Source organism: Haliaeetus albicilla, chromosome 10 (genome assembly GCF_947461875.1).
Source record: "Haliaeetus albicilla chromosome 10, bHalAlb1.1, whole genome shotgun sequence".
NCBI classification, from domain to species: Eukaryota; Metazoa; Chordata; class Aves; order Accipitriformes; family Accipitridae; genus Haliaeetus; species Haliaeetus albicilla.
The window spans coordinates 4163094-4189296 of NC_091492.1; the positions used below are offsets into that span (position 1 = coordinate 4163094).

The 26203-nt window shown below is 39.6% G+C and overlaps 1 protein-coding gene and 1 long non-coding RNA gene across 2 annotated transcripts in view; one reads left to right on the forward strand and one right to left on the reverse strand.

The window, feature by feature from the left end:
• KCNG4 (potassium voltage-gated channel modifier subfamily G member 4) overlaps positions 1-25649 on the forward strand; it is a 28596-nt gene extending 2947 nt beyond the window's left edge. The window contains exon 3 of the mRNA XM_009920359.2: positions 15648-25649. Coding sequence (XP_009918661.1) covers positions 15648-16433 — 786 coding nt within the window. The 3' untranslated portion in view covers positions 16434-25649. The remainder of the gene's footprint in view (positions 1-15647) is intronic.
• The window catches only part of LOC138687231 (uncharacterized), a 117614-nt gene that overhangs the window by 68950 nt on the left and 22461 nt on the right, over positions 1-26203 (reverse strand). The window contains exon 3 of the long non-coding RNA XR_011326469.1: positions 23378-23457. This is a non-coding gene — a long non-coding RNA (uncharacterized lncRNA). The remainder of the gene's footprint in view (positions 1-23377; positions 23458-26203) is intronic.

Below are 26203 nucleotides of genomic sequence, written 5' to 3' on the forward strand. Positions count from 1 at the left end.
CCTAATAATAAAACAGAGGAAAGCAACAATCCAAAGTTATTTCAGATGTAGTAATGCCCAAATTCATCAAATAACCCTGACTAATGTCTTTAATAAATCCTGCACTTTATTTGCAAACTGCCCTTCCGAAAGTGTTGAGGAAATCCAGGTCAAAAAAACTCCCTGCCCCTACCACTGCTATAAGATAAGACATTCCTCAGAGTATTGTATATTGACAAATAAAGTAATTTTTACATTTATAGCACAGCATGGCATACACAATACAAAAATCTGTGTATATTTTATTGCTCAGGCAGTAAGTCACAGCAGCACAGTTGTGGTGAAGATATATCATGATACTGATGTCTCTGAATAAAACTAAGGACTGCACAGAAGGTTGAAATTTAAGATCATTCCTTGTTCCATTTAACCCCTTGAATATTAACTTACATTTGCATAGGAAGACTATTACCTTTCAGTAATAAGTCTGGTGCTCTTGCAGCCTTCCACAGCTATTACTTTTGGCAGGAAAAAACTGTAACACTGTTCCAATGCTTCTTCCAAGGAAGTACTTTAAATATAGAACATCCTTCTTACAGCTAGATGTAAAAACATTACAAACTCTGCTGTAGCAAGTGCTTCCTACTAACTTTGTTAATGGAAGTAGCCCGATGCATTTTACCGTAATATCCCAACCACTGCAGAAAAAGCTTTTATAAATACTTTTCATGCAAAAGAACAAGCACATAATGTTTCAGAGCTCAGCTAGATGTTCTATGTTGTGTGTTTTAAAAATAATTAACCATATGTTAGAAAGGGAAGCATGTTGAGGGTTACAAGTATATCTGGTAGCTGCGGTGTAGCTGCTGTTCCTGGATTTCCTATAAAACACAGTTGACATTACTCCTTAAAGATGTGCGTATATATCACTACTTTAAAAACAAGCAAACTGGATTGAAACAAACTCAAAAGATGGAATGTTTAAAGTGCAGAGAGGATGAAGGATGAACTACATTTGTCCAAATATTTGGAAACTTTACATAATTTACACTTACAGCACCAGTCTAATGCACTTTGTCATTGTGTCCCAGAAGCACAGAACAGAGTATTAAGAGTCCTATTATTTGAATCATTTAAAATTATGCCAGAGAAAACAGAGGGCAATAGATGAGACAAAATACTCATGCCTTGTAGAAAAGCAGAGAATATGAAGTACTAAATAGTAGTTTTTCCATGGCTAGGGATGGAAAATTCCCTAAATTTCCATCCCTAAACTCTTCGCCTGCAACACCTAAGATTTTCTTACTGGGATCCCAAAAGAGCATTTTAGCTAGAACTGGACAAATAACTCAGAGAACTTAACTGACTAAAAATACTACTTCATGGTTGCGGCTGAGTCATACCCAGGCAAATTGCAACTCTATGTTGATTCGTAACTCAAAATTGTTCACTGGCTGACCTCTGCAAGTGATTCCAAGATGGGGCCACATTTACCAGCAACCTGGGACAGGCATGCAGAATCTGAAATTTTGGATTTCGGGGCTGAACATAAAGATCACACAATATCTGTATGCTGAGTGACAGAAAACAGTCAAATTCCTTCAATAAAGTTTCTGAACAACCTGTAATTCCACACCTGAATTCAAAGTGCCCTGTCCTGAGGTTTATTCATTTCTGAGTTAAAGCTTGGCAAAATGTCTACGGTAAATGTGCTTACAAGTACTGCAAGGATCCATTTTCCAATGTCACTAACACTGGAAATTGAATTTATCCATTCTGAAATACAAATAAAAAAGGCTTTACCTCTGCTGCATAGGTACCACCCTAGGGTCCTTTTTCTCATCATCACAGCCACATTAAGAGAGTGAGAACTGGCTGGACTCCAGCTCAAGGAGAAGGATCAGAGTCAAAAAAAAAAAAAGGAAGAATAATACAAGGTGACTTCCACTTCTCTCAGAGGCTTGGCTGATCCCACCCTGCAGGCACATGAAATCACTTGTCCTTTTAGCAGTTGCTAAACCAGGTCTGCTTAGAAGGGAGGATAGCTGCCCGGGCAGGCAGAAGAGCAAACAGGACTCCTCACCATTCGAGGGAAAGTGAAAACTCCAGTCTCTGGGAGAGGGATGGCAAGGAGCCAAGGCAAGAGCATCTGCATCAGGGAAGCCCAGTCACCCTGGCAACCAGAGGGGAGGGAAGGAGCCATCTCTATGGGCAGCAGAAAAGGGAGGGGAGGGTTAGCCTAAAGATAGCAATACAGCCAAAAGTAAAATAAAGAGCGAGTTATTACAATTGGTACCATGCACACACTCTAGAATATGTCAAATCACATTTAGGAACCTCCTCGTTAGAGATATGAAAGAAAAACACAGATAGATGGGCAAACAATTCTGTAACTATACATCACATAAGCACCTGCTATGAATCCCAACCCAGAGCGGACAGCCCCAAGTGGAGGAGGCCAAAAGTTCAGGAAAACTCTAGAGCAGTAAATGTATAGCTCTAGTGATCTCAAGTTTAACTCTGACCATGAAACAGATATACAAAAGAATTTATCATACATGATGCTAAGGAAAGAGGACTCATTAGTAACAAATTATGTTATTTGGGCATAAAACAACTGAAATGTCACATCCTCCAATGGCAATACATCCTTATCTAGGATATTTGCATCTGTTCTTTATGGAGCCCAAACTATCTTCAGTAAGGAAGCAAATGTGGTATCATCAACATGTAGTAATCAAGGCACGTGTGTATGTTGAGATAGAAAAAAAGCATATTTGAGGTGAGGAACTCTGTTTATTATTGATCTGAACAGATAGCCGGAGAGTCCCAGTCCCACATAGGAGTTACAGTCAGGAGCCAAGAGGTATAACTGAAATAGTCACTGCTCAGCACATCTAACCCAAAGAAAAAAACTTGATTACACCAGAGAACTACAGAATAAAACCACTGCAGAAGAGCTTGGACAGGGAGACTGCTTTGAAGCACTCTTGGGATTTTCCTTAGGAAGAGATATTTCTTTTAATGAGTCCCTAATTGGCGTCCTCTAGAGAAATGACTCAGCAGAAAGGATAGAGCAAGGTCTTTTCTTCAGGAAGGCAAGCAAATTAAGGTCAGGGGGGGAAAGAAGAAAAAGAAACCCCAGACATTTCCATTCCCTGTCCCTCAGCACTGGTAACAACCAAATAATTTTCTCCTGGTGTAGACGGCTCCCAACAAATCACACTTACGTGACATTGTAGGTAAGTGTGGTTTAAGAGAGAAGGAAATGTCTATTCTCTGTTCTCCCTCTCTTCTCTGGTGATCAGCGATTAGTCAGACCTTGTTACTACTATTTTTGTATTTGCTCTTAACTGACCTTGAGAAGCTTGTGATTGCTTTATGTATTGTATATAACCTAATGAAACGTAACCAACATAAGCTGCAATCAGTATTGTCAGATCTAATGATTTTATCTTGAAAATTAGAATATTCATTTTTTTAAAGCTCCCGTTCCTGGGGTCGTTTGATTATGTGAAAATCTAATTCCTTTTAAAAGAGTAAATTTTTAGGCTCTGGTTGCACTGAGAATCCAGAAAACATGCACAGAGGAAAAAAAACAGTACCTAATATAGAGAACCCTTTTGAAATTATTTTTTCATTCTACACTATTATTCTAGAGGCCCTGACATGTTTTTCAATGTTTAATGTTGCTGATATTGTCTGTATGATACTAATACCAGCATATTTGGCTTGTACACTAGAGGAAACTCCTGAGAAACACATTTTCTTTAAAAGTGGAGTAAACTTACTTTATAGGGGAAAAAACAATTTATTGGTCTTACTGTGAAGAGAAAGAAAATCAAACAAGATATTTGTTTGATCAGGGTTACCATTGCCACAGCTGAATGTGTTAATTATAAAAATTCCCATTGACTTGTATCTAGCCAGTTCAGATGTGAAGATATGCTTGCAAGAGGTATATCCTCAGTATTGAAGCTATTAAATCCATTACAAAAGCATTAAAATGTAAAGCTTCAACCCTGCCCATAACCTGCAGATAACACTAAATACCTCTACTGCACTTATTAAAGGAGAACCCAAAGAACTTGGGAGTGACTGGAGGAGATAATAATCCATATGGAGAGTGTCAATGAGAGGAGTGTAAACCTAGTTCTGCTGCTCACATAGTCTGCAAAGATAAGACTCTTCATCAAAGTGTAATTTGGCCAACTGTTAGAAGCAATCACCTTTGGTAAACTGAATATGACAGCCAGATTTTGAGAGATACTGCTGGCTACCATTTTTATAGCTTTTAAATAAGGGGGCCTAAATATTGATCAAAAAAGAATTTTCTAACTGATTATTAGCCAGGGCAAAATAATTCCTGCTGAAAAATATCTTTTTCAATGACTAGTACAGAGTACTATTAATGAAGTGGGGCACTATTCAGAATCTACCTGAAAAGCAGGGGTATTTCACAGTTACTTGGTGTTCAAACTTACCTTCTAACACAAGCATACATGACACAAAGCATGGTCCAGAATGACTTGCTCTATTGCAAAGGGATTAATGAAATCCTGACATTCAGAACCACTTCTAATGCCCATTCAAAAGTGTAAAACTATACAGGTGTATGTGGACATGCCTATCTATAAATATATTGGTATATACATATGACCTGCAATTATTTGGAACAAAATAAAGCTGGATGTGCATTAGTTCTATCGCATCTGCTCAGTACATTTTTCTGGGTTCTTATCAGGACGCTTACTGGGGACACTCACTCGCTCCTAAATTATCTAGTCATCTAGTACAGTTCTGATTTCTTCTAATCATTTTGATCAGCCATGAAAGTATTGCAGCATTTTAAAGTAGGAAAATGTGCTGAAGCACCAAAAACCTCCCAGCCTGCTAGGTGTACTCAGCACAGTAGAATCCAGTGAATTGACTTGCTTTGTGGATTGGATTAGTTACATTAGTAACAATTGAAGAAAGATATAAAATAAGAAGGCGTGAAACAACAGAAAACAGAATATTCAAGCCTGGGATTGTGATATATAGAGAAATTATTGCTTTATGGGATCTGCCTGTTCTGAGGTTTGCATATCTGTTCAGTAACGTCAAAAGCTTTGACCTTGAAATCGCACCATTATGTTAAGACTCTGATTTCATAGTTCCACATTATAAGTAACTGTTTTCCAAGCATCCGCAAATGGAATTGCATATTTCAGCATTAAATCTAATATGAACAACATTGATGAAGTTCATATTACTTAAGCCCTGCTCTACATAGCCAAAGAGGGGCACCAGCGGGGGGTGGACGCTGCTGAACATCTGTGTCTCAGCTTACCCTCGCTGCCACAGAAAACCATTTTCTTTAGAAAGTCTGGACACTCTAGTGACTAAATGGATTCTGCATGGTTTTCAAAAGCTGGCTCTGCCAGTACAAGGTCCGATGTTCAGAAAGCACAATTAGACATTATTAGTTTGCCTTATGTTCATCCAATTTTGGCTGTATCCCAACAGCACTAAGTCTCCTGGCTTTGCACGCTATCCTGGGGGGACACCCAGCTGTTCTAGCTGCTCTGCAACGGGCAGTCAATCAACTGCTATTCAATGTGCCAGCACATGTGTTCCTCACTGGGAATCACGCTTCCTTTTCCCTTTTGCTGCTTTCAAGTTTGTAATACTTACAACAGGAAAAAAAATCCTGTTCACTTTCCTCACTTGACTCATCTCAAGCACAGATGATTACCTAATAAATGCCTTCTTTGGGAAGATGGGTAATTCCTCTGAGGGAGGCACTCTATCTTTGGAAAACGCTATTTGAAATCAATGCATCCTCCAAGTTTGTAGCAATACTGCAACAAATATTAAAAATAAATAACAATCCAAATTTGCATGTGCTTTAGAAATTCCTCTTTGAATATGATGGAAATCTTTGAGGACTCCTCAGTCTACTGCTGCAGTCGAATTCACAATCTGGTATTTTAATTCTAAACAAATCTAATTGCTAATTTCATTGCAGCATCAGGGCTATGAACTGCATATTTTGTGTTGATTCCCACAGTGCCAGCATCTCCTGTTAGCACTAGTATTTTCCTTATAACAGATTCAACGACATTTGGGACCCCGCTGTACACCCTGTACTACACAGGTACAATAACAAGTAGTTTCTGCTCCAAAGAACTTAGAATGCAGTGAGGAAAGAAGCAGAGAAGAAACTGTAACAGGGTAGATGATTTGACCAGCAGCAAAATTGGAAATAGAAGGATATCCTTCTAAGTCCCAGACCTTGTCATTTTGACTATATTGTTCTTCACAGTTACAAAATGAAGTCTGTTAAATTTCTTATTAGAAAAACAAGAAAAAGATAATACTTCCACATCTTTTTACTAACACAAACACTCTTGGGTCACCAATTGGTTTAAATCAAATTCAGATTCTTCAGACTGATTCTCACGGTGTTTGCAGAATAAGGACCCAAGCTAACAAGTTAACTGAAATATTTTAGTTACACTTCTGCCCCAGAGGAGATAATTATGTGTTGGATACAGAGATAATAATTTCCTTCTATGTTCTTTCTACTGTCCACATTAATATAATCCCAATATTTGTTTAGTTTCCTCAAATGTACTAGCTGTAGCAATTGTTTTCACGAGTCCAGGCTTCTTTCCCATAAAGCAAAGTGAGTGGGAAGTCGTTCTGTGATCAGAATACGCAGCACTCCTTTAACAAGCTCATCATTCTGTAAATCAGGTTACAGTCTCTTTCTCAGCAGGCTGTAAACCTTTTGATTTTATTGCATCAGTCTGTAACCATAAATCCAAGTACTGAAGTGATCCATAACATAGGGTTTTCAAATTCTCCCTAACCATGATGTGATTCAGCAGAGCATGGTTTAATTATTCAAATAATAGCAGCAATGCGGTCGCAGTGATTCAGCAGTACCTGCTGCACTGCAGCTGGATCCCACAGCTCCAGGTACGCAGGGAACGTAGACTGACACAACACTTCCTAACTGAGTCATCATTTTACAGCCAAAAGGGATTTCTCCCCTGCATCTGTTCCTTTCCTGCTGCGGACTGGGATAAGAACAGCCAGGAGCCGGTTAGGTATCTCGGTTCCCTACACTGAGGTCTTGGTCTGCCTCTGCTCCTGCCTAACCACTCTCTAGACTTGTAGCCTCACCCTGCAGACCCACCGCCTTGGATTTGTGGGCAGGCAAGAGCAAGAACCGAAGCTTGGTTTTGCACTATCACGTTAGCTCGCATTTTTTTCCACAGAGGGAATTGCCCAGGGAGAAGCTGTAGACCAGGATGCACTGCCCACGTATAAAAGCCTGAGAAGCACAAAAGGCTGGAAAACAGCACCCTTTCCAGAAAATGTCAACCTTGGGCTTAGAGAGGAAAATTCCCGCGAGTTTTGCTTCTAAATCCTCCACATAGAGGGCTGAATGTTTTTTCTCTGAGTGGGCCAAAAGGCCAGACTGCAAGAAGAGCAGTCGTGCTGAGATAAGCCTCTCTACTAAGTGTTGGATAGCACGAGCAGGCAGAAGGCAGGTCAATAGCCACAATACAGACTGATCCCATCTGCTACCACTTCAGTGGACATGGGCCTCTGCCCACAAAACACTGTCCGGATCAGAGGGAAGGATCTGAGCAGTAACTGGCTGTACTTGAACGTGCCAAACAAAATCTGGACCTGCCAGGGTAGGTTTAGCAGATGTGAATTGCGACCTTGCATCAGCCACGGAGCCAGGCGCGTTTCTGGTGTGAGAGATGATGTTCTGGCAGCCTATCCTTTGACTGCAGAGTGCTAAGCAGGTCCGGGTCCTATGTTTAAAGAAAGTCTCCTTTAGAATTCCAATAGGAGTCTGAATCAAGAAGAGTCAAACATATTGCTTTGTGAGTTCCTTTCCTGCTTTGTTTTGAGACTGTTTAGTATGGGTGACTGAACACCAAACCAGCCTTTACTTGGAAGCAATCACTACTGCATCTAGGGTAGATCTAGCTGGGAAGAGGTTTCAGATCCTTTCTGTCCATCACTCATTTGTTTTATGATGATGAGCCAGCTGGTTTCCTTAAATTTACCCTGGGAATAACAGTGTTTGCTTACAGCGGTTCAGTCATGACTTCTAGCTGTGTTCAAGGACTTTTATCAACTTGGCTTCACAAATAATATTAGTTGTTTTTCTTGTAAGTATGCTGTATAAGCAACGTATATACATATTGCTGATGTACATGTTGATTTCCACTCTAAAGCTTTGAAAATATTAATATCTGTAGGGATTACATGATTCTGATCTAATCCATATACCGAACTAGCAGCACCTATTAGCAAAGTGTTCTACAAGCATTGGTGCAACTTTCGCTATTTGAAATAGATTATTTGACACAAGAAACACTTAAAATCACTAACATCATCATGAACAGTGTTAACTGGCAACCATAGAAAGGAGATCATGAGAAATGCTGCAGGTTTGCCTGTCCTGCATCTCAGACTCCACCCTATTTATAGATTGTGTGAAATCCCAAATTACACACCATGGAAAACAGGTTCAGATTGTTGCCAATGAAATTCCACTTAGAGTCAGTCACACCAAGGGCAGAAAGTTGGTACCTATCCAACTCCTATCCCAATACAGCTGCAATGCTCACTTCTAATATAATGGGAATAACAGGATTTCTTTCCCCATTTTTCCTCAGATGAAGAGAAACTTTGCATGTGTCCCTCTGATGTTTTCAGATAGTTTCAGTTCCCTTTTTTACACTCCAGAAATTGCTTCAAAAAGATCTGGTTTGGGTTTTTTTGTTTTTAAGTATCAGCAACAAAACATGAAGAGTCCATGGCCACAATATAGAGTAGGCGGGGATCTGACACCCCTTTCCAGAAAAGTGCCAAACTTCGCTAGCCTGCTGGTAAGTAGTCCACCACTACCTTGCCATCAAAATTGTGCCACTGATTTCCACAGTGCTCTGCAGAGGATTAGAAAGATCTGTTCTGGTTGATACTGGTGAGCGGACCAGAGGTAAAACCTGACACCCTTTCTGTCAATGTGCAACACAGCCTTCAGCTGCTAACAGGCCACACAGACTCAGGTTCAAATGTTCAGAATCCTCAAACAGTTTTGTAAGAGGAGCACACCAAAGTGTGTGATTTGCAAAACACAGATTATCACTCTGTTTTGTGTTTGCTTCAGCATTTATGGAAAACACCTTACAATGGACTAAAGGGTAAATATCCACTGCAAAAGGTCTTGGGGTAAATCTTTGGCAGAGGCAAATTAATTGGCAGATCAGGTAATGATTCAGAACAAGTTTTCCAGATCATATTTTAATTACAGTGTGTCTCAGAGTTCAACCAAGTGGGACACAAATTATCAGCACAGAGCACACCCTGAAGGCATAAGAATAGTTCCTTGGTGTTCTCATCCACTTATCCAGAAATAATAAATTTTTTCCTTGTCTAGAAAATGTAACAAAGTGAGTTGCATCTGAAAACCACTGTGGATAGACAAGATATATATTCCACAGGGGAAATTCTGATTCAGTCTCTGTGGGCATTGTTACAATTATTGATGCATGTAAAGATACTGTTTTCACTAGATGAGATTTATATCTCTTGTAAGATAGGTTAGTGCAGCATAACTCTGAGATCTGACTTTTTTTATTATCCTAGATATCATTACACTTTAACTAATGTTTCCTGGTAAACTAAGAGGGCGCTTGGTCAGCAAGTTTATCTTATTTGTCTTGTGAGTGGCACGTATCTCAAGTTCATTTAGCTTGAATTCACTGTTAGTGAGTAAGTTTCTTTTCTGTAAACTCACTTGTGCAATTGAGGTCTGAGATTTGGCTGCCATACACTACCCTGGCCAGTCCTGGCCTTGGAGGTGCTGAATTCCTGAACCTCAGATCCTTTTGAAAAAAGTTACTCCAAGAAAGCTGCAGTAACACCTTCTGGAGTCACACAATTTCTCACTATAGAAATACTACATTCTAAGCATTGTCCCTACATGGATCCAACTTGCTTAAACTTTTTTAAAGAGTGCACAATAAAAAAGCAAAATTTCTTGAATTCTTGATCATAAACTGGATATAAATTTGACTATATAACCTACAGCTCACCCACACTTTAAAACTGCAGTCTCAGCCCCTTCCACCTCAAAAAGGAAAAGGGCCAGAGAAAGGCAACAAGGATGGAACGACTTCACACAAGGACTAAGGCAGGCAGAATTCCTCAGGATAGGAACGAGCTATGACAGTGGCTGCAACAGAGGTCTACAAAATTGCAAATGGCAGGAAATGAGTAAATGACAATCAAGTAGCCAGCGTCCCTTCCAGTGACAGAGCTTAGGGGCGTCAGGTGAAACTACTGGGAACCTAGTTCAAAGCAAAGAGGTGAGTCTTCATGCAATAGGCAGCAGACAAAAGGATGGCCAAACTTTGTAGAAAAGCAATTCAGTTTTCTTACACAAACACCACCTTCAGCTCAGGAAGCTCTGGAGTGGAAAATAGAAGCCAGGAGATTTGCTTTGGGCATCTCTTTTCTCAGGGTGTTGGAATAGGGCACTGGGCTAACTGGACTCAGTACTGCCATTCTTATATTTTATTATGAGTCTATTTTTTTATATCTAAAGAGAAGTTAATAGAAGTATCCTAAAATAAGGAATTTTCCTGTAACACTATAAACATTCCACCACATAAGAGAACGCAGAAAATGAGCCATTGCCTTGTACAGCGGAAGGCAATAATGAAAAGGAAGCCTTAATTGCTTCTTATCTCTGGTGGTACAGAAGTTTGAAGCAGCCACTTTGCTTCTTTCAGGTGGTTTATAAATTTAAGAAATCACTCAATATTTCAGGCATCAGGCTCAGTATATAACTTTTTACATACAAAAGATTGTTTCCTTCATTGGTGAGCCAAATGCTTTTTCCATATGTAAGATCAATACCAGGCACTCATTTTATATCGTATGTTGTAGATTTTCAGCTAGAGACAAGATCCATAAATCCTGATAAATTCTTGCATTGTTCAAAAGTAAATCTGCAGGATGAATAAAGTATAAAGAGTTAGATACTCACTCACCACTGGCTTTGTGATAACTGTTCTCCTGCCAGAGTTGATGATAGTTTGAGTACTGATTGACTCTATGGTAGTGCAAAACATGTCAGAGAGTTTTGTTGAAAAAGCCCACCCAAAATATCTTGCGGTCAGTTATAAATAAAACCTCATCTTCCCCTCATGTTCACAGTCAACACCATAGTGGCTCAGAACTTTTATAGGTTCCACTACACCATGGCAGTTCAGGTGCAAAAATGCAGACAGGAGAAAAGTCAGTGACAAATTTGACTCAAAGATCTGAAAATAAAAGCTCAGAATTCTCCTCTAGTTAACAGCAAGGTCAAGAGAGGGAGTTGTTTGTTGTGTTTTGTGTAGACAGGCACTGATCACTAGAATTTCCCAAATGTGTTTGCTTTGTTCAGAAAGAGGAAATATATAGAAGCTGTTGTGGCACAGAAATTTCCTTTATTGGCCACTTCTGAAAAAAAACCCAAACCCTTTAATGGATCAGAGTATTTGGGCCACAATTTGGCAGTTCACTGAAAGTAACTACCATCTAACAGGAATTTGGTGACAGCAGCAAATTTGAAATCTACCACTGACACAGAGGCAGCGCTATTTTGGTAAGAACATAGTATTTGAATTCAGTATGTTATTCTGCCTGCTCTTTGGACAACAGTTGTAAGTGGAACATAAAGCACTCTGAGGTGTAATAATCATCAAAAATACTGGGAGAAACAGAAATTGGCTTTGGTACTTATTATTTCCTCTTTTTCCCTTTTAGTCTAATATTCGCTGCTTTTAAACAGGATGTTCAGAAGGATCACGAATCTTCAAAGAGACTGACATTAGAGAGGGATATTCCATATAAACCATATCACATATATTACATAATATATACAAATATTCCTAGTACATAAAACATTCACATACAAACTCACTGGATGAAATCTATCTCCCAGTGTGAAATCAATAATCATGTTCTCATTAAATATCACAGAGCCAGGGTCTTACACTCTCTTTCCAGACACTGGTGACAGAGAAATAGACAGGCAGAGAAAGAGGCTTGGAAGTTTCTGGCAGATGTGGTATATGGACTGACTAAATTATGGTACGTCTACACTATATAATGGAGTGAAATGGCCCTACTGTGAGATGGTAGCCCAGCTGCGTTATTTCTAGGGCTTGAGTTAGTCATCTCCATACAGAACTACTGTGCTGCACAGGTAAATCAGTTCCCTCCCAGAGAAACAGGGCTGGTTTTGCTGCATGCCTTCACGTAGCGTAGGTATGTTTGGAGCAAACACACCCTTCTTTTTCTGTCTCTTCTGACAAAAATGAAGCACAGAATTCTCTGCATTAGTCACAGTGTCAGAGACTGTGATATTGTCACTCTTTTGTTTGCTGCAGCAGAAAAAGGGACTATGGTTTGAATCATATGCAAACATTTCTGCAATGTCTTTCGCAAAGTACATAAAAAAGACAAAGTGTGCTAACAGGGGAGCACTCCCCATCCTTTACGTCCACAACTATGCACAAAGGAAAAATAAAATGCACAGTAACATTCCTGAAAAGTTTGATTTGAAGGATGCTCTTCTGAAAAATGAAATATGCATTTAGGAAGCTGACTGCACAAGTTGCTTTCTCTAAATATATATAACTTTCCATGGGGAATACTAAGGCAACCGAGGATGGTGAGAAGAACAAAATCTCCCAACCAGTCCTTACAAAGCTACACCTTGAAATTTCACACTCAATTCAAAAGACACCCTAGATCTCAATGGTTAAAACTTCCAGAAAAGAGAATTTCTTTTCTTGTATTTTCCAAGGAAGGAATAGTGAAAGCTACATGATGATCTGAGAGCAGTCACCTGTAAATGTATAATGGTAAATAAGTAACAGATGTACTGGAAATTCAGCCCAGTTAATAAAAAATAAAATAAATCTTGATGGGAACAATGAATAATTCACAGGCCACACCACTAGAATGACCACAGGCAGGTCTGTGCAGAGTCCAGGCTGCACTGTACAAATAATTTACAACTCAGAAAAAGTGAACACTGCATAACACAACTGCTGATTGCAAGAAATCTCATCGAGCCAAGTCAACAGCTCTGCAAACATCAATGCACTCTAGGCACTGGCATGGCAATGACTTCAAAAGGAGCTAAAACCTGATCCTTTGTGCATAACTCTAGCAAGGCCAAGTCTTCATTACCTTTTGCAATATTTACTTTAAGAGATAAATTATGATCTTGACAGTCTACTGTGCAGAAAGAGGAAAAATCCCCAAATGGTGCTACAGAGCTAAATTGTTCTGAGGGTTAGACAGGGTAAAACGTATACATAAGGGATATGTTACCATTTTACCTGGGGAACCTCAGATAGCCAATGATATAAACACTGCCTGAACAACAAGACTTGCTACTCCCAAGAATAGCAGTAATTCTATCACAAGGGACACTCTAAAAAACCAACATCCCATTGCAATGCAGAGGGTAACTGAACATTGGTAGCAAGTTTAATTAGTAGTTGGAGGGTGTGTTTCCTATGGTGTTTTAAATGAATATTGCTCATTAAATTTGGCTGGGAATGGATAAGACTGTATGAGGAACTGTTCCTCGAAATTGCTTAATTTCACAGACAGGCTATCAGGAAAGATGCATACAGCAGCCCTGACTTTATTCTACAGAGGTTACAAAAAAGCCTTTCATGAAGCAAGGGTCTGCAGTTATTCCTGAATAACACATGGCCACTCTGCTCTCCCAAAAGGAGGTTCTTTCTCTGCACAGATCCTCCATCATCCCTAATTCTGCTTGATCTTCTGCAGTTGTGAAAATCTCAGAGATGCAAATCCCTGTTCAGCAGGAATAAAAGGAGAAGACACTTTAACCTTGCTAAGGCTTCAGGTACCAAACTTGTAGCTGGAAAGAGCTATTTGCTAAATACTAATTTTCAAGCAGCTTAAAAATCTAGAATGAAATTACCACCTTCTACATTCAGGTTTTCTGGAACATACAGTGACAACCCATATTCTGAGTCCAGCCCGGAATTTCAAAGGGTTGTGAGACCAGCCAATGCTGTCCTCTGATTCCCAGTTATAGCTAAGATTTCTCATCTTCACCAAAAATTCAAACCACGTACACTTCATATGCCAGTGTTTTGATAATGTGCTCAGCAAAGAAAAGCACACAGGGCTGCTTCAAAGTCAGCCAAAGTCCGTGAAAGACTCCAGTTCACTTGAACTGGTTTTGGATTAGAACTGCAAGCCAAATATTTGCACCGATGCAAGAACTTAATGTAAATAGCAGCATCCACTGTGAAAATACCATACAAGTACTGGTTAGGTAGAATTCTTCAATAAACTTATTCACAATGCTTAAAAGCAAAAAAACCCCAGCATTAGTCCAATCACAAAACCAGGTTTCTTAAGAACATATTAATTCTCTGTACAGGTACAGGAATGTATTTATCAACAGGATAGACAGGGTGTGTAAGAAAGCAGTGACACCAGTATTTAAAAACGATGTGTTCTTTTCAGGGGGAGATGTCCAGCTGCTAAGCAGTACATGCTGCTTTCACTGTTATTTCTTATCTTGTATGAGGCAAAAAATGGTGGCGGGACCTGGTTTGTTTTCTGCCAGCTGGAATACAGTAAGCAGACACTTGTGCATATGAAGAAGGCAGCATGTAACCTCAGTCCCTGTAACTGATGTGTCCATCTGTTAGCTCGCTCTTTGGATGGACGTAACGTAGTGGCTGCCCATCACTAAAGGACAAAGCTCAACGTGTCTCTTGCTTACCCAAATAATTACGAGGTAGTTTACATTTGCCTCTTTGTTTCACTGGAATAGGCCAAAAGAAGTTTCATTTTTTTAAGCTCAGCTCAGGAAAACAAAAACATGTGAATCCAAGGTAGTTCAACTAAAGTAATCCCTTTGATAACAAACCTGAGAAAATGCTGCTTGTAGCAAGTGGCCTCAACACTGGGAGAGGATTCTTCATGGCAAGTTTCACCTACTGGGTGGATATTTCTTTTCCTTTAGATTAAAACATTTGCAGGTACAGAAAGAAACAAGATTTATATATGGCATAACTGAGCCAAGGATCCAGATGACTTAATGAATATCTCTGAACCACTTTTAACTGCACCAGAGTACACAGCATTTGTGGAAGCACCATGCATTGAACAGCACCAGAAGTTTACAGCGACATTCAAACATTAATCTTTCTTTTGAAGATAAACTGATTTTTGTACAGGCTTATAAACCACTCAAGTTTAAATTAATTTCTATTTGAGATCAGAAAGTGGGACTTATTTGGGACTTACAGGCTGCATGCCAAGACTTTATACAGAGACAAGTTTCATTCATTTACACTGGAAGAAACAACATAATAAAAATAAGCAGGTAGATAGATCTGTTCATTCAGATATTTCACATGCTCATTATTGTCTACACACCATTGAAAGATGTCTGCCATATGACTACCTGCTAGTTGGGATTTGTTTATTTCTGATATCAGTGACTCAAGCAGATACATATTGCTTCTTCCTTAGTGTTTTTGGATGCTGGCTCACAGACTGTTCTTTTATTTAATTCTCTTTTTGTTTTGTGTCAGGGCGAGTGTTCCCAGAAGTGCTATTACATCTTCGTCATAGAGACCATCTGTGTGGCTTGGTTTTCCCTGGAGTTCTGCCTCCGATTCATTCAGGCAAGGAGCAAGTGTCAGTTCTTCAAAGGACCCCTAAATATAATTGACTTTGTGGCTATTTCGCCCTATTACGTTTCCCTCATCTTCTCAGAAGATGACTCAAATGAGGAGGATGACAGGCCAAGCAGCAACACATATTTGGAGAAGGTTGGTTTGGTGCTACGGGTTTTACGTGCCTTGAGGATCTTGTATGTAATGCGCCTTGCCCGACATTCCTTGGGCTTGCAGACTTTGGGCCTCACAGTTCGGAGATGCACACGGGAATTTGGCCTGCTTTTACTCTTCTTGTGTGTGGCTGTCACTCTGTTTTCTCCTTTGGTCTATCTTGCCGAGAATGAATCTGGGAAGGTGCTTGAATTTACAAGCATACCTGCTTCTTACTGGTGGGCTATCATTTCAATGACCACTGTGGGGTACGGAGATATGGTACCACGGAGCGTCCCAGGCCAGATGGTGGCTCTCAGCAGCATCCTCAGTGGGATTCTCATCATGTCTTTTCCTGCAACATCAATATTCCACACTTTCTCCCATTCCTACTCGGAGTTGAGAAAGGAACATGAACGACTACAATCTCGGCTAAACAGAGTAAAAAATGCCAATCAGTCTGGTGAAAGTGACACCTTCAATGAGACAGACAGCTTGATCCTGGAGGATCAAGCATCACCAATCAAATACATTTACACAGGGAACTAAGCCTCGTTGTAAAGCATTCCCAAGAACAGGAATAGAAATATACACTTATGTACGTCAACATAACACACAAAGCCAAGCAACAACATAGGTTATGACGCTATTCTTTTCTGCCAGCAGAGGTATAATAAGCAGTCAAGCCAACACAGCAAGCTCCAACACATAATGGAACTAGAGGTTTTGAGAATGTCAAAAGTCAGAGTTTATTCAATAATATATATTAATTCTTCTCTATGACTAATAAGAATAAACTTTGTCTCTGCCAGTCATGTATCTTGCTGAATACCTAATATTGAACAAGTAACAAACAAAACAGCTTCTTGTTATTTTATTTGCCTTTGAGTTCCCAATGCTCTTGCAATTAATATCTTCAGCCAAGCATTAGGATGCATTCTTTCAGGGCTATGCACCAGTGTTGTTTATACAATGCTCATCTACCAGATACAGAAGAAGCCTCGATACAAATCTGAATTCTGTATCTAAAGCCACTAATAAGCTTAAAATAAAAGCACTGTATGTGAAAGCTTTCGAAGTTCGCCTGTAGCCAGACAATCAATCTATAAATAACAAATTGCACTGCTATTGTATAAAACATATAGTCTTTACAAGAGAATTTGCTTGAAACGCAGTTGCGGTCTGCAAACTGTAAACATTTCATACTAGATAGCAAAAATTTTCAAACTTCTTTTTCATATACTTATTTAAAATAATAATGAGGAATAAAAAAACCCTAAGCTTATTGACCATACTAAAAAGAGCTGGTGTTATCTTTTTCACTGAATGGTGATGGCTCCTCTGGAAGAAAGATGAAAAATTATTGAAAGTTAGTTATTGAAAATGACATGATAGCTCAGGAGTATCCAAAGGTATAAATAGTAAAGAATGAGGTGAATGATTGCCAAAGAGGCAGTGGGAGAAATTTCCTAATGCAAATGTTGGGATATCCAAGTATAGCCAGAAGAAAGTGATAGGACTACACAGAAGTCAACAATGCTACTTCATGGGATAGTCTAGATGATCTTTTACAATTTCTTTTACCTTTACCTGTGAATGCAGTTAGTGAAAACCAACACCAAGACATGAAGGCCAGCTCTGTGCAAACCCCTGTGTGTTGAGGGCCTGCGTCAGCTCACGTCAGGTCCTCAGTTTGTAAGCAGTCCTGCTGCTACCCACAGAACTTTGACATGCTCAACGTTGGGCATGTATTTAAGTACTGAGATGAATCAAGGCCTAAATTATTTTTTAATCAGATTTTCAGCTTTCATTATTCCATTTCTTAAATCTTACCAAGGACCCCATGACCTTGTGATGGAGCAAAGATCCGTGAAGGGACCATTCAGTTCCAGTTTTCAGCAGGCACCATTCTTGCCCAGTACGGTGCAGTTTGGAGCCCAGGGGGTACTTTCAGGCGTCGTGACCCGTCTCCCACATGGACTTACAAACACAGTCACTTGCAGAGTTATGCAACTTCATGCAGGCATTCGGGAGTTTCGGTTTTTAGATACTATCCTCACTGCGCTGCATAGCTTAAGTACAGAAAAGCACAGTTGTTGGCACAGTTTGGATCACGTGACCCAAATTAATCTCTTGGATTTATCTTGCTATTGACTCTATGATTTAAACCAGAGAAACTGTAGCGGATTATAGATGGGATGTTCCAACATAACCGGAAGAAGTCGACACTAGATGACAGGCATTTATATTTGCCACATAAAGGGTGGAATTTCTGCTGGTTTATGCGTAGGTCTATCTGATTTTTTATTTTCATTTTTCACAATTAGCATTTATTTTTTGCCAGCAATTCTCTACAGTAGGACTACTTAGATGGTACACCAGACAAAATCCAACCCCAAACTCGACCATGACCCAGACCTCTCCATGGTCCTACGCATGGTAATGCCACCTGCATTTCTCTGGGAGAGTCTGTATTTCTTTACAGTTATTCCAGTTTCTTAGGAAAAACAATTGCACACTGCCACAATACCCAGCACAGTCCACTTCTGCCCCTCTGGCCTGGCAGAGCCAAAGACAGTGCTTGCTCCCTGCTGACTGATGCCTGTTAGAACACGTGTCCTGATGCAGAAAAGCCACATCTTTTAGAAGATATTTCTCCCCACAGACACACACTTTGGAAATACAAACAATTAGGTAGTGCAACTGATTTGTTGCTTGTAATTAACAGCCTTCTTGCTAGTTCAGGAGTTAGTTAACAGGGTCCCACAGAAAATTAGCCCAGCCACATTGTTCTAAACATGTAGATAGCTGGAAAAATATTGCAGCTTTTACTGCCCAAGTACTTATAACACCAACAGGTTCTGTGATGTAGGCAGGGTTGTGGATATAACATGCACCCAAATTCACAGCAGTCCAGACCTTGACTCACTCAAGCATTTAAGTTTGTGTAAGTTCTTCCAAAACACAATGCAAGAATGTGCTGAAACACGGAGGTAAAGCAAACAAACAAAAAAATCACCAATGTTCAAGAGCGAGGTAAGTGCTTGTACTTTCAGCAGAATCAGGACCATAACATACATTTCTGTTTCTAACTTCATCTCCTCCTATAGCTGGGTCTGGGCTGCACCAGCTTTCATAGAAAATGTCCTTCATGATTCATTGTGTTACTAGGGAGGGAGAAAATATGTTGAGAGGAACATTTAGTTCCTGTGTAACTCAACTGAGTAACAAATTCAGAACACTCAGTTACAATTAGCAGATATTGTTGTTGCCAAGATCATATCATTTCATAACTAGACTTAATTAAAAGAGCAGTTTAGGGGCCTGGCATCCAGCTTCTCTTAATTCAAAGCCTTTTCCCTGAATCTAAATCCTGGAAGCAGCAAAGGAACAGCACCCATTATCCAGAGAAAACGATGTTGTTCAGCCCTCACCAAGGCATTACATCTCTTTTTAAGCTTCTAATTGCTACTCTGATATAGCAACAACTCCTACTGTATAATGAAGGGACCCACAAAACTCCACACCATGCTGTTTTGTTTGGGGATGGTGATACATATCCTGCTCTGCAAACCAGCTACGGACACCAGCCAGTGTGACAGCGTCACATGAAAACGCGATACAGGACCCTTCCAATTACTGGTCTGACTTGGAACCAAAACACAGTGAATGGGTTTTGATCACAGGCTAAATGCAAATTTTCTATGACGTTGAAATTGCACTGAAGGGCTAAGACCTTTGCTTTGACCTAACTCTCATTTCTTCAGAGATTCTGCAGGTTGTTTCAAATTCTCATGGCAGCCCTTTTACCTCCTGGCTATTCTCCAGCTGCTTCTCCTCTTTGATTTTCATCAGTTCCTCTGGTGGAGAAGCATCACAAAGACAGACATACTATTATTTCAGTAATGAACTCCTATTAGTTTCATAGGTTCAGTATTTTATTATTTCAACATACTGTTAGGTCTCCTGAAACTTGCCTTTCGTGTGTCTTTGGCAATCTGAAGTTTCCATCCAGTCATTAGTATTCATATATAATTAAAGTTACCAGGTTTATTATTTAAGTCACATAAATTCATTTGAGGGAAAAGTACATTATTTTAGGGGTAAATTGCAAAACAACTCACTAAGCGTACTGGATATACTATGCAAAAATTATAGCAGAATTATTTAAAACTTTTATTGGTCAATATTTTTATTTCAAACATACCCAAATAGTATTCTGCAGTTATTTTGAACAATTAAGCACATCTGCTGATAGAAATTACACTCAGCATGCCCCCTCTGATTTTATTCCTAATGAAAGATTTTTTCCCTTTTTTTTTTTTGTTCAGGAAATTATTTTAATACATTGCAGTGATCTATAAATAATGATGAAAACCTGGAAGGTCAAGGAAATGAAAAGTACAGCACATTCCCTGAAGGAGCATTAGAAAGTTTTTACTTCTACAAGTAATAAATTATTAGCCACATGTTAAAGTTAAAACTGATAAAAGGCTGATATAACGCTCACTTTTCCTAAATGGAAACTGGTTTCAGCATGGTAAATAGCTAGATATTCTAGCACATTTTACTGAAAGCGTTAAATTCCTTCCTGCGAACTATTTTGCTTCTGTAGCAATGGCATGGCACAATACCTGGCAAAGCCCTAAGAAACAGGACAAGGTTTGAATATATCAGGTGCTCACAGTGTGCACACTGGATTCTCTGCTGGCCTCTGATGTGGGGCATTCAACTGGATTTTCCCAGCAGGTGAAGCACAGAGACTGAGCTGAATACTCCTCTTTCCTTGCAGGACACCAGCATTCAGCTCAACCGAGGTCTGCAGAACTCCCCGACTAGTTTGGGCAAACTGATTGTTGCATGTGGGGTGCAGATCTTATTAGGAAGCTTCAGTTCTTAATTTGCAATATTAGGATGAAACCTAATACTCTACTTTTTTTTTTTCTGGATGACTAAAATGATACTCATAATGAAAAGATGATGAAGAGAAAGAACTAAGGCATTTCCCTTCCCCCCTGTGCTCCTGTCTGTACCATTTTACTTCTTATAGAAGCTAGTACTCAAAAACTTATTTTCCCCAAAGTTTAATGTTCTTGTAGTTCCTTTAAGCCAGTATCTGATCTCTGTGAAAAGCTCACACAGAGGGGGAAAAAAGCTAACCCAAAGCTACTTCACTATAAGAGAGATCTGCATTCAGAATAGTACTAAGGAAACTCATGTAAAAATCCAGGCCTGGATCATCAGCACCAAGTAGAAGTGCTTAAGGAACACCTTAGCTGAGTATTACAGTAGATTCAGCAAGAGGGATAAAAATCCAACTCAAATTTCATTATTTCCATACTTGATTCCTGCCATAACTACACCAGTTATAAAAATCACGCATATGTCTAAAAGGAAAGGGCTGTAGAAGACTCTTCAGCTGTTTCTCTTCTGAAAGTTATAGTCTGTTATATCACCAGTAATAAGTACCATAAAGTTATAGTCTGTTATATCACCAGTAATAAGTACCATAACTAAGTAATAAAACATAATCATCCCGAAACAACACTTAAAATTTAAAATCTTAAATGAAAAGGTCTACTGCTTCATACTTGACAATTTTGTTTAAAAAAAATCCTTTAGGACTTAATGTATTAGCGTAGAACTCCATACATGCATATAATAAAGTCATAACATCTTCCAAAATTTCCTGATTGCCAGTTCTAGCATTCAGCCAAACATTAGTTACTCAGACACTACCTATGACTCAACAGGTTTTATCTTGCCTTCTTCAAAATAATTTCATCAGCTTTCAAGAAACTGTGACTATTCTCAGTAAGAGCAAATGGAGTGATACAGAATTTGTCTTCTGCCTGAAGTTAAAGCAGATAAGGTACAATTTATATTGACCTTGCAGGGCAATAAAGCCCTCACAACGCTTCTGTGACAATCCAGTGACGTTTCACTTCATTTCAGACAAACAGCATGATCATTTGCTGATGTTCCACCATTTGCCTTTAACTCCACATCCAGGTCCACATCATTTCCCACGCAGACAGGACGCAGACCAAGTACCTTCCTAGTTCCACAGCTTCTTTTGTTTTCACCTGCCCGCTTTGGAACCCCACATCAGGAATTGTTCCTTTGCTATACAAGAAGCCAACCCATTAAAGAATTTTCTTATTAAAATTCATAACCTTAAAGGTACCGTGTGACACATACTAAAGATAATTGGATTGCAGTCATGAACAGAAAATACTAATAAAACAAAGGACATGCTTTTATGTCCTTCAATCAACAGGTCTTGTACTGTCCTTTAAGTGTCTTACATCGTCTTTTAAGAAAATATCCATTAAAATTTTCTAATTAAAATTTCACTTGCAAATCACTGTTCTTGAAATATCCTCACCAGAACAACAAAGCAGGTAACAATCATAAAACTTTATGCCTTGGGGATCTACTTCTCCAAATTATTACGTTTTCATTAGTCTGATGTTTTACTTTTACCTAGCTATCCTGAAGCTTTCCTAACTGCCTAGTTCCACAACAAATTAGTTAGAGCTGTTGTAACTCTGAGAGACTTTTATATGAGAATTTCACAAAAATAATCTCAGCTCAAAGACAACAAACACCAGGAAATATCAAAGCTTCAGAGGGACAAAAGAGCTATGAGCTACTTGTGATTAAAGAAAAAAAGAATTATTACACAGTTCAGCAAAGATACTGCAGGATTTAGTACAGTCATTTCCAGAGTTGATAAAGATAATGCTATCAGCTCATTAAGGTGTAAGTATGCATGCTTAAACAAATTAAACTAATTTCATACTGATACAAAGATACCTAAGGGAAATTGAAGGTCAAATAGATTTATGCCATAAGTGGTTCAGAGATTGTGAAATGTTCTAACAGAATTTAAAACTGCATTTTGTCTACAGAATTTTGCATTTCTGAATAAAACTGTAACCAAGGGTCCATTCCTCAGAGTTATTACACAAGTGGCATTAAAAAAAAAAACCAAACCAAACCAACAAAAACCAAAGAAATGCATTTCAAGAGCAAGAATGTTGGAGGGAACACTACACAGAACGAAAGATAAATCAGTTCCAAATTATTTCCCAAAAGACCAAAATATGTCAGTAGAATAGGTTTGCTGGTCTTTAATCACTGTTTGTTGAAATAACAGCAAATTAAAGGCCCATTTTTGCAGGCTGTCAGATATTCGGGTGAGCTGCAAAGTGCCTCTGGCTTTGTGAAAGTCTATAGAGTTTGAATCACCTAGTATACTGAAAATTCTAAAAGTGCAACTAAATATTATGATAGTGAAATTTTATACTTGACTATACTTTATTTCATTGAAGTAACGTAGGTTCTGTCTGGTTTTAGAAAAGACCTCTATGTTTCACTCTGCTTGCTTCTGTGTCTGAGCTTGGGATACCAAAGAAAAAAAAAAAAGCAGCCTAGATGTGGTGTAGGTCAGTATCACTCTTAAAATCCATAGATTTAATCCAACTTACCACAGCTGAGAATAAGGCTGTAAGTACTTCTGCATTGCTGCAATATGTTCACTGTCATTCTCGTCCTTCATCAAGTGATTCTGAAATGTAAAAAAATCAATCAGAAAGCTGAAGAGAAAGATCAACCTCCCTTTTACCACCAACCATGATCAACACTCCAGGCTTCACAAGTTTTGTTGGACTGTGATCCCTGCAACCTGTTGACAAGAACTGCAAACCCAGACACAAACACAAGCCTTTGTATTTCCATTCTTAGCTATACTCCTACCACTGCCTGTTGTAGTTTTATATATATATGTCAATCTTCCTAAAAACACTGACCGTGCACTCTCTGAAAAGGCTACACTGAATGCTCCCAAACACCCGCATTTCCAAAAGGGAGGGAGTTTCTTAAGACCTTCAAAGATTTCCAGTGTGGCTGATTCTGGGTAGGAAACTGGAAGAAAAGGGATGCAATTCTTGATTCACCCCGTTTCCAATAGAGAGAAGAGGGGCCAGCAAAGGGTCTCTAATACCAAGGAATATCCCAACCTGTAGCCCACTATTAGACAATTGTGTTCCTGTGCATGGGAGAGAATACACTCCAATTATAACTACAAGGAGGTGCTGAGCCTGCTCCTTAAGGGCATGCTCATTTGAGAGAAATGCTGGCATAGTCATAGCTGTTTGCTCAACTCTGGCTAAAAAGCAGCACTGAGGACTGCCAATATTTATGTGATTCTCTCATTTTATTCAGAGAGCAAGAACAACCAGCCAAAAATCTTAGGGCACCCTGAACATAACAAGACAGCAATAGCACTCATTTCTCCTAACTGCTTTTCTGCTGAATAATCAAGCTTGTATTAGTTTTGGAAGTTTTCCTCTTCCAAGATGTGGTGGGTAAGTCAAGTGGCTTTTAAGCTGAAGACTCTGCACAGAGTTTAACCCTGCCAAAATTTATGTATGGGAATTGTCCCAAGGAACTGTATTTGCATGACTGAGTCTCATGAGATAGCAGGGAAGCAGGTCTAGAGGAACAAGTCCTAATGGAGGTTTTTCCTCAGGGAACCTGTGGGTTTACCCATAAGAAATTACTCCAATTTCCACAGCTCACTGGCTGCCACAGGTACAGTTTCCTCTTTCGTTCTTTCCTTCCATTCATGCCTTTTGTGCTGCATGGGGGCAATCCATTTTTTATTCATAGGCTTTAGGAGGATCACTAAATACGCTGTGCCATGGCAGACAGTTTTTCAGCTAACATGTCCCCAGCTGTGACCTAAAGTTGCACATCTGAGGAGTGAAGTGTATCTTTGTAACATTGCATTGGCTTCCCTCCCAATGCAGTCATTCAGTGTACTTCTACTGACTGAAGAAAATTATTGAAGAAGCATCTTATCAACATATGAGCCAAATGTCCAGATGAGTGTAACTAAATCTGCAGGAACATCGCTCTGGTGTTGAGCCAATATTAAGACATCAGTGTTCAGGATTTTCTCCCACTCTTCCAGTCCATCAAGGAAGTGAAGCGCATATGGACAGATGATGTGCTCGCTCTTCAGGGGCTGTGTTCCAGCTAGATCCGAGCCTAAGACTAGGGGCCAAACAGGACCCCCGCAATCAAGTCACTCTGCTGGTCCCCTTCTTATTTAACATCTTCTCGATTTTGTTACTGCCTTCTGAGACAAACACTTTGTACTATCACAAGACAGCTTTAAGATACACTTCTAATACTGTTATACAAATTACTAAGTTGAAAAAAGGAAAATGCTCCAGTGATTCAGCTCTTCTTGTCTCTGGGACCTCTGTCTCTTCAACGTCTGAACTACCAAATCAGAATTCACTTAACCTGACACTGGTGGCTCAGAGAGAGGCCTCCAGCCTACGAAACCCCATAGCAGACCACGAGTACCCTGCCTCTAAATGTTGCTTTCCAAGCCAAAACATCATCCCATTTATAATTAACAGTGATGATTTGCATCATACAAAGACAATTCAGCATGATTAAGTCTCTGCCTGCCCCCAGCTTTCTGATAGTTAAGACCCCACCTCAAAAACACTTTGTAAAGGCCCGACATTGAATCCTGGGCTGCCCTGGATGCTCTCCCAGAGGTCCTCACACCTTCTGTCTGACAGCCATCTAGTGGTACCTGCACTACTTGGCAAGGTAAAGGAGCAGCTAACTCAGTGCTCAGGCAGATGGGTCCTCCCTTTCCTGTTAGAGCTAGAAGCTGTTCTGGAAGGATGGAATTTATACTATATACTTCTGTCACTTTATTTATTGGCCATTATCCTATAAAAAAATTACTGTGTATTTCACACATTAAACACATCACTAACAATGCTGTTAATGGCTGTCAACTTTTTATGCTTGCCAACTGCACTCTCCAATGCATCCTGCCCTCTGAGGTGAGATGAGATAATGGGTAACAGGGCTAGCGCTGCTGCTTCCTTCACACAAATGCTGGTGCAAGACCTCCCTCCTTCTTGCAGCCAGGCCTCTCTTCCCCTCTACAGGGAAACTAAGCACGAGGTATTCCTGCTTTCTTCCAGCCCAACAGATGATTGCTCCAGGACACGTACAAGGTATACAAGTGGTTCAACCACGGACACAGTGAAGATACCACTCTAGCCTCTCTAAAAGTCTTGCCGAAAGGTTTTCATTATGAAATGCACAGAGCAGTGATTCTTACAGCTGCCTTTAGCTGCTGCATACTCCTCCTCGGTGCCCCTCTTATCCCTCCCCGGCTTTCAAGCATGCATCTTGTGCAACTCAAAAGTTGTCAGAGTCCCTCTGCAGACTAAGCTCCTTGCTACAGTAATTTCCAGTTGACTGAAAGGACTTCCTGC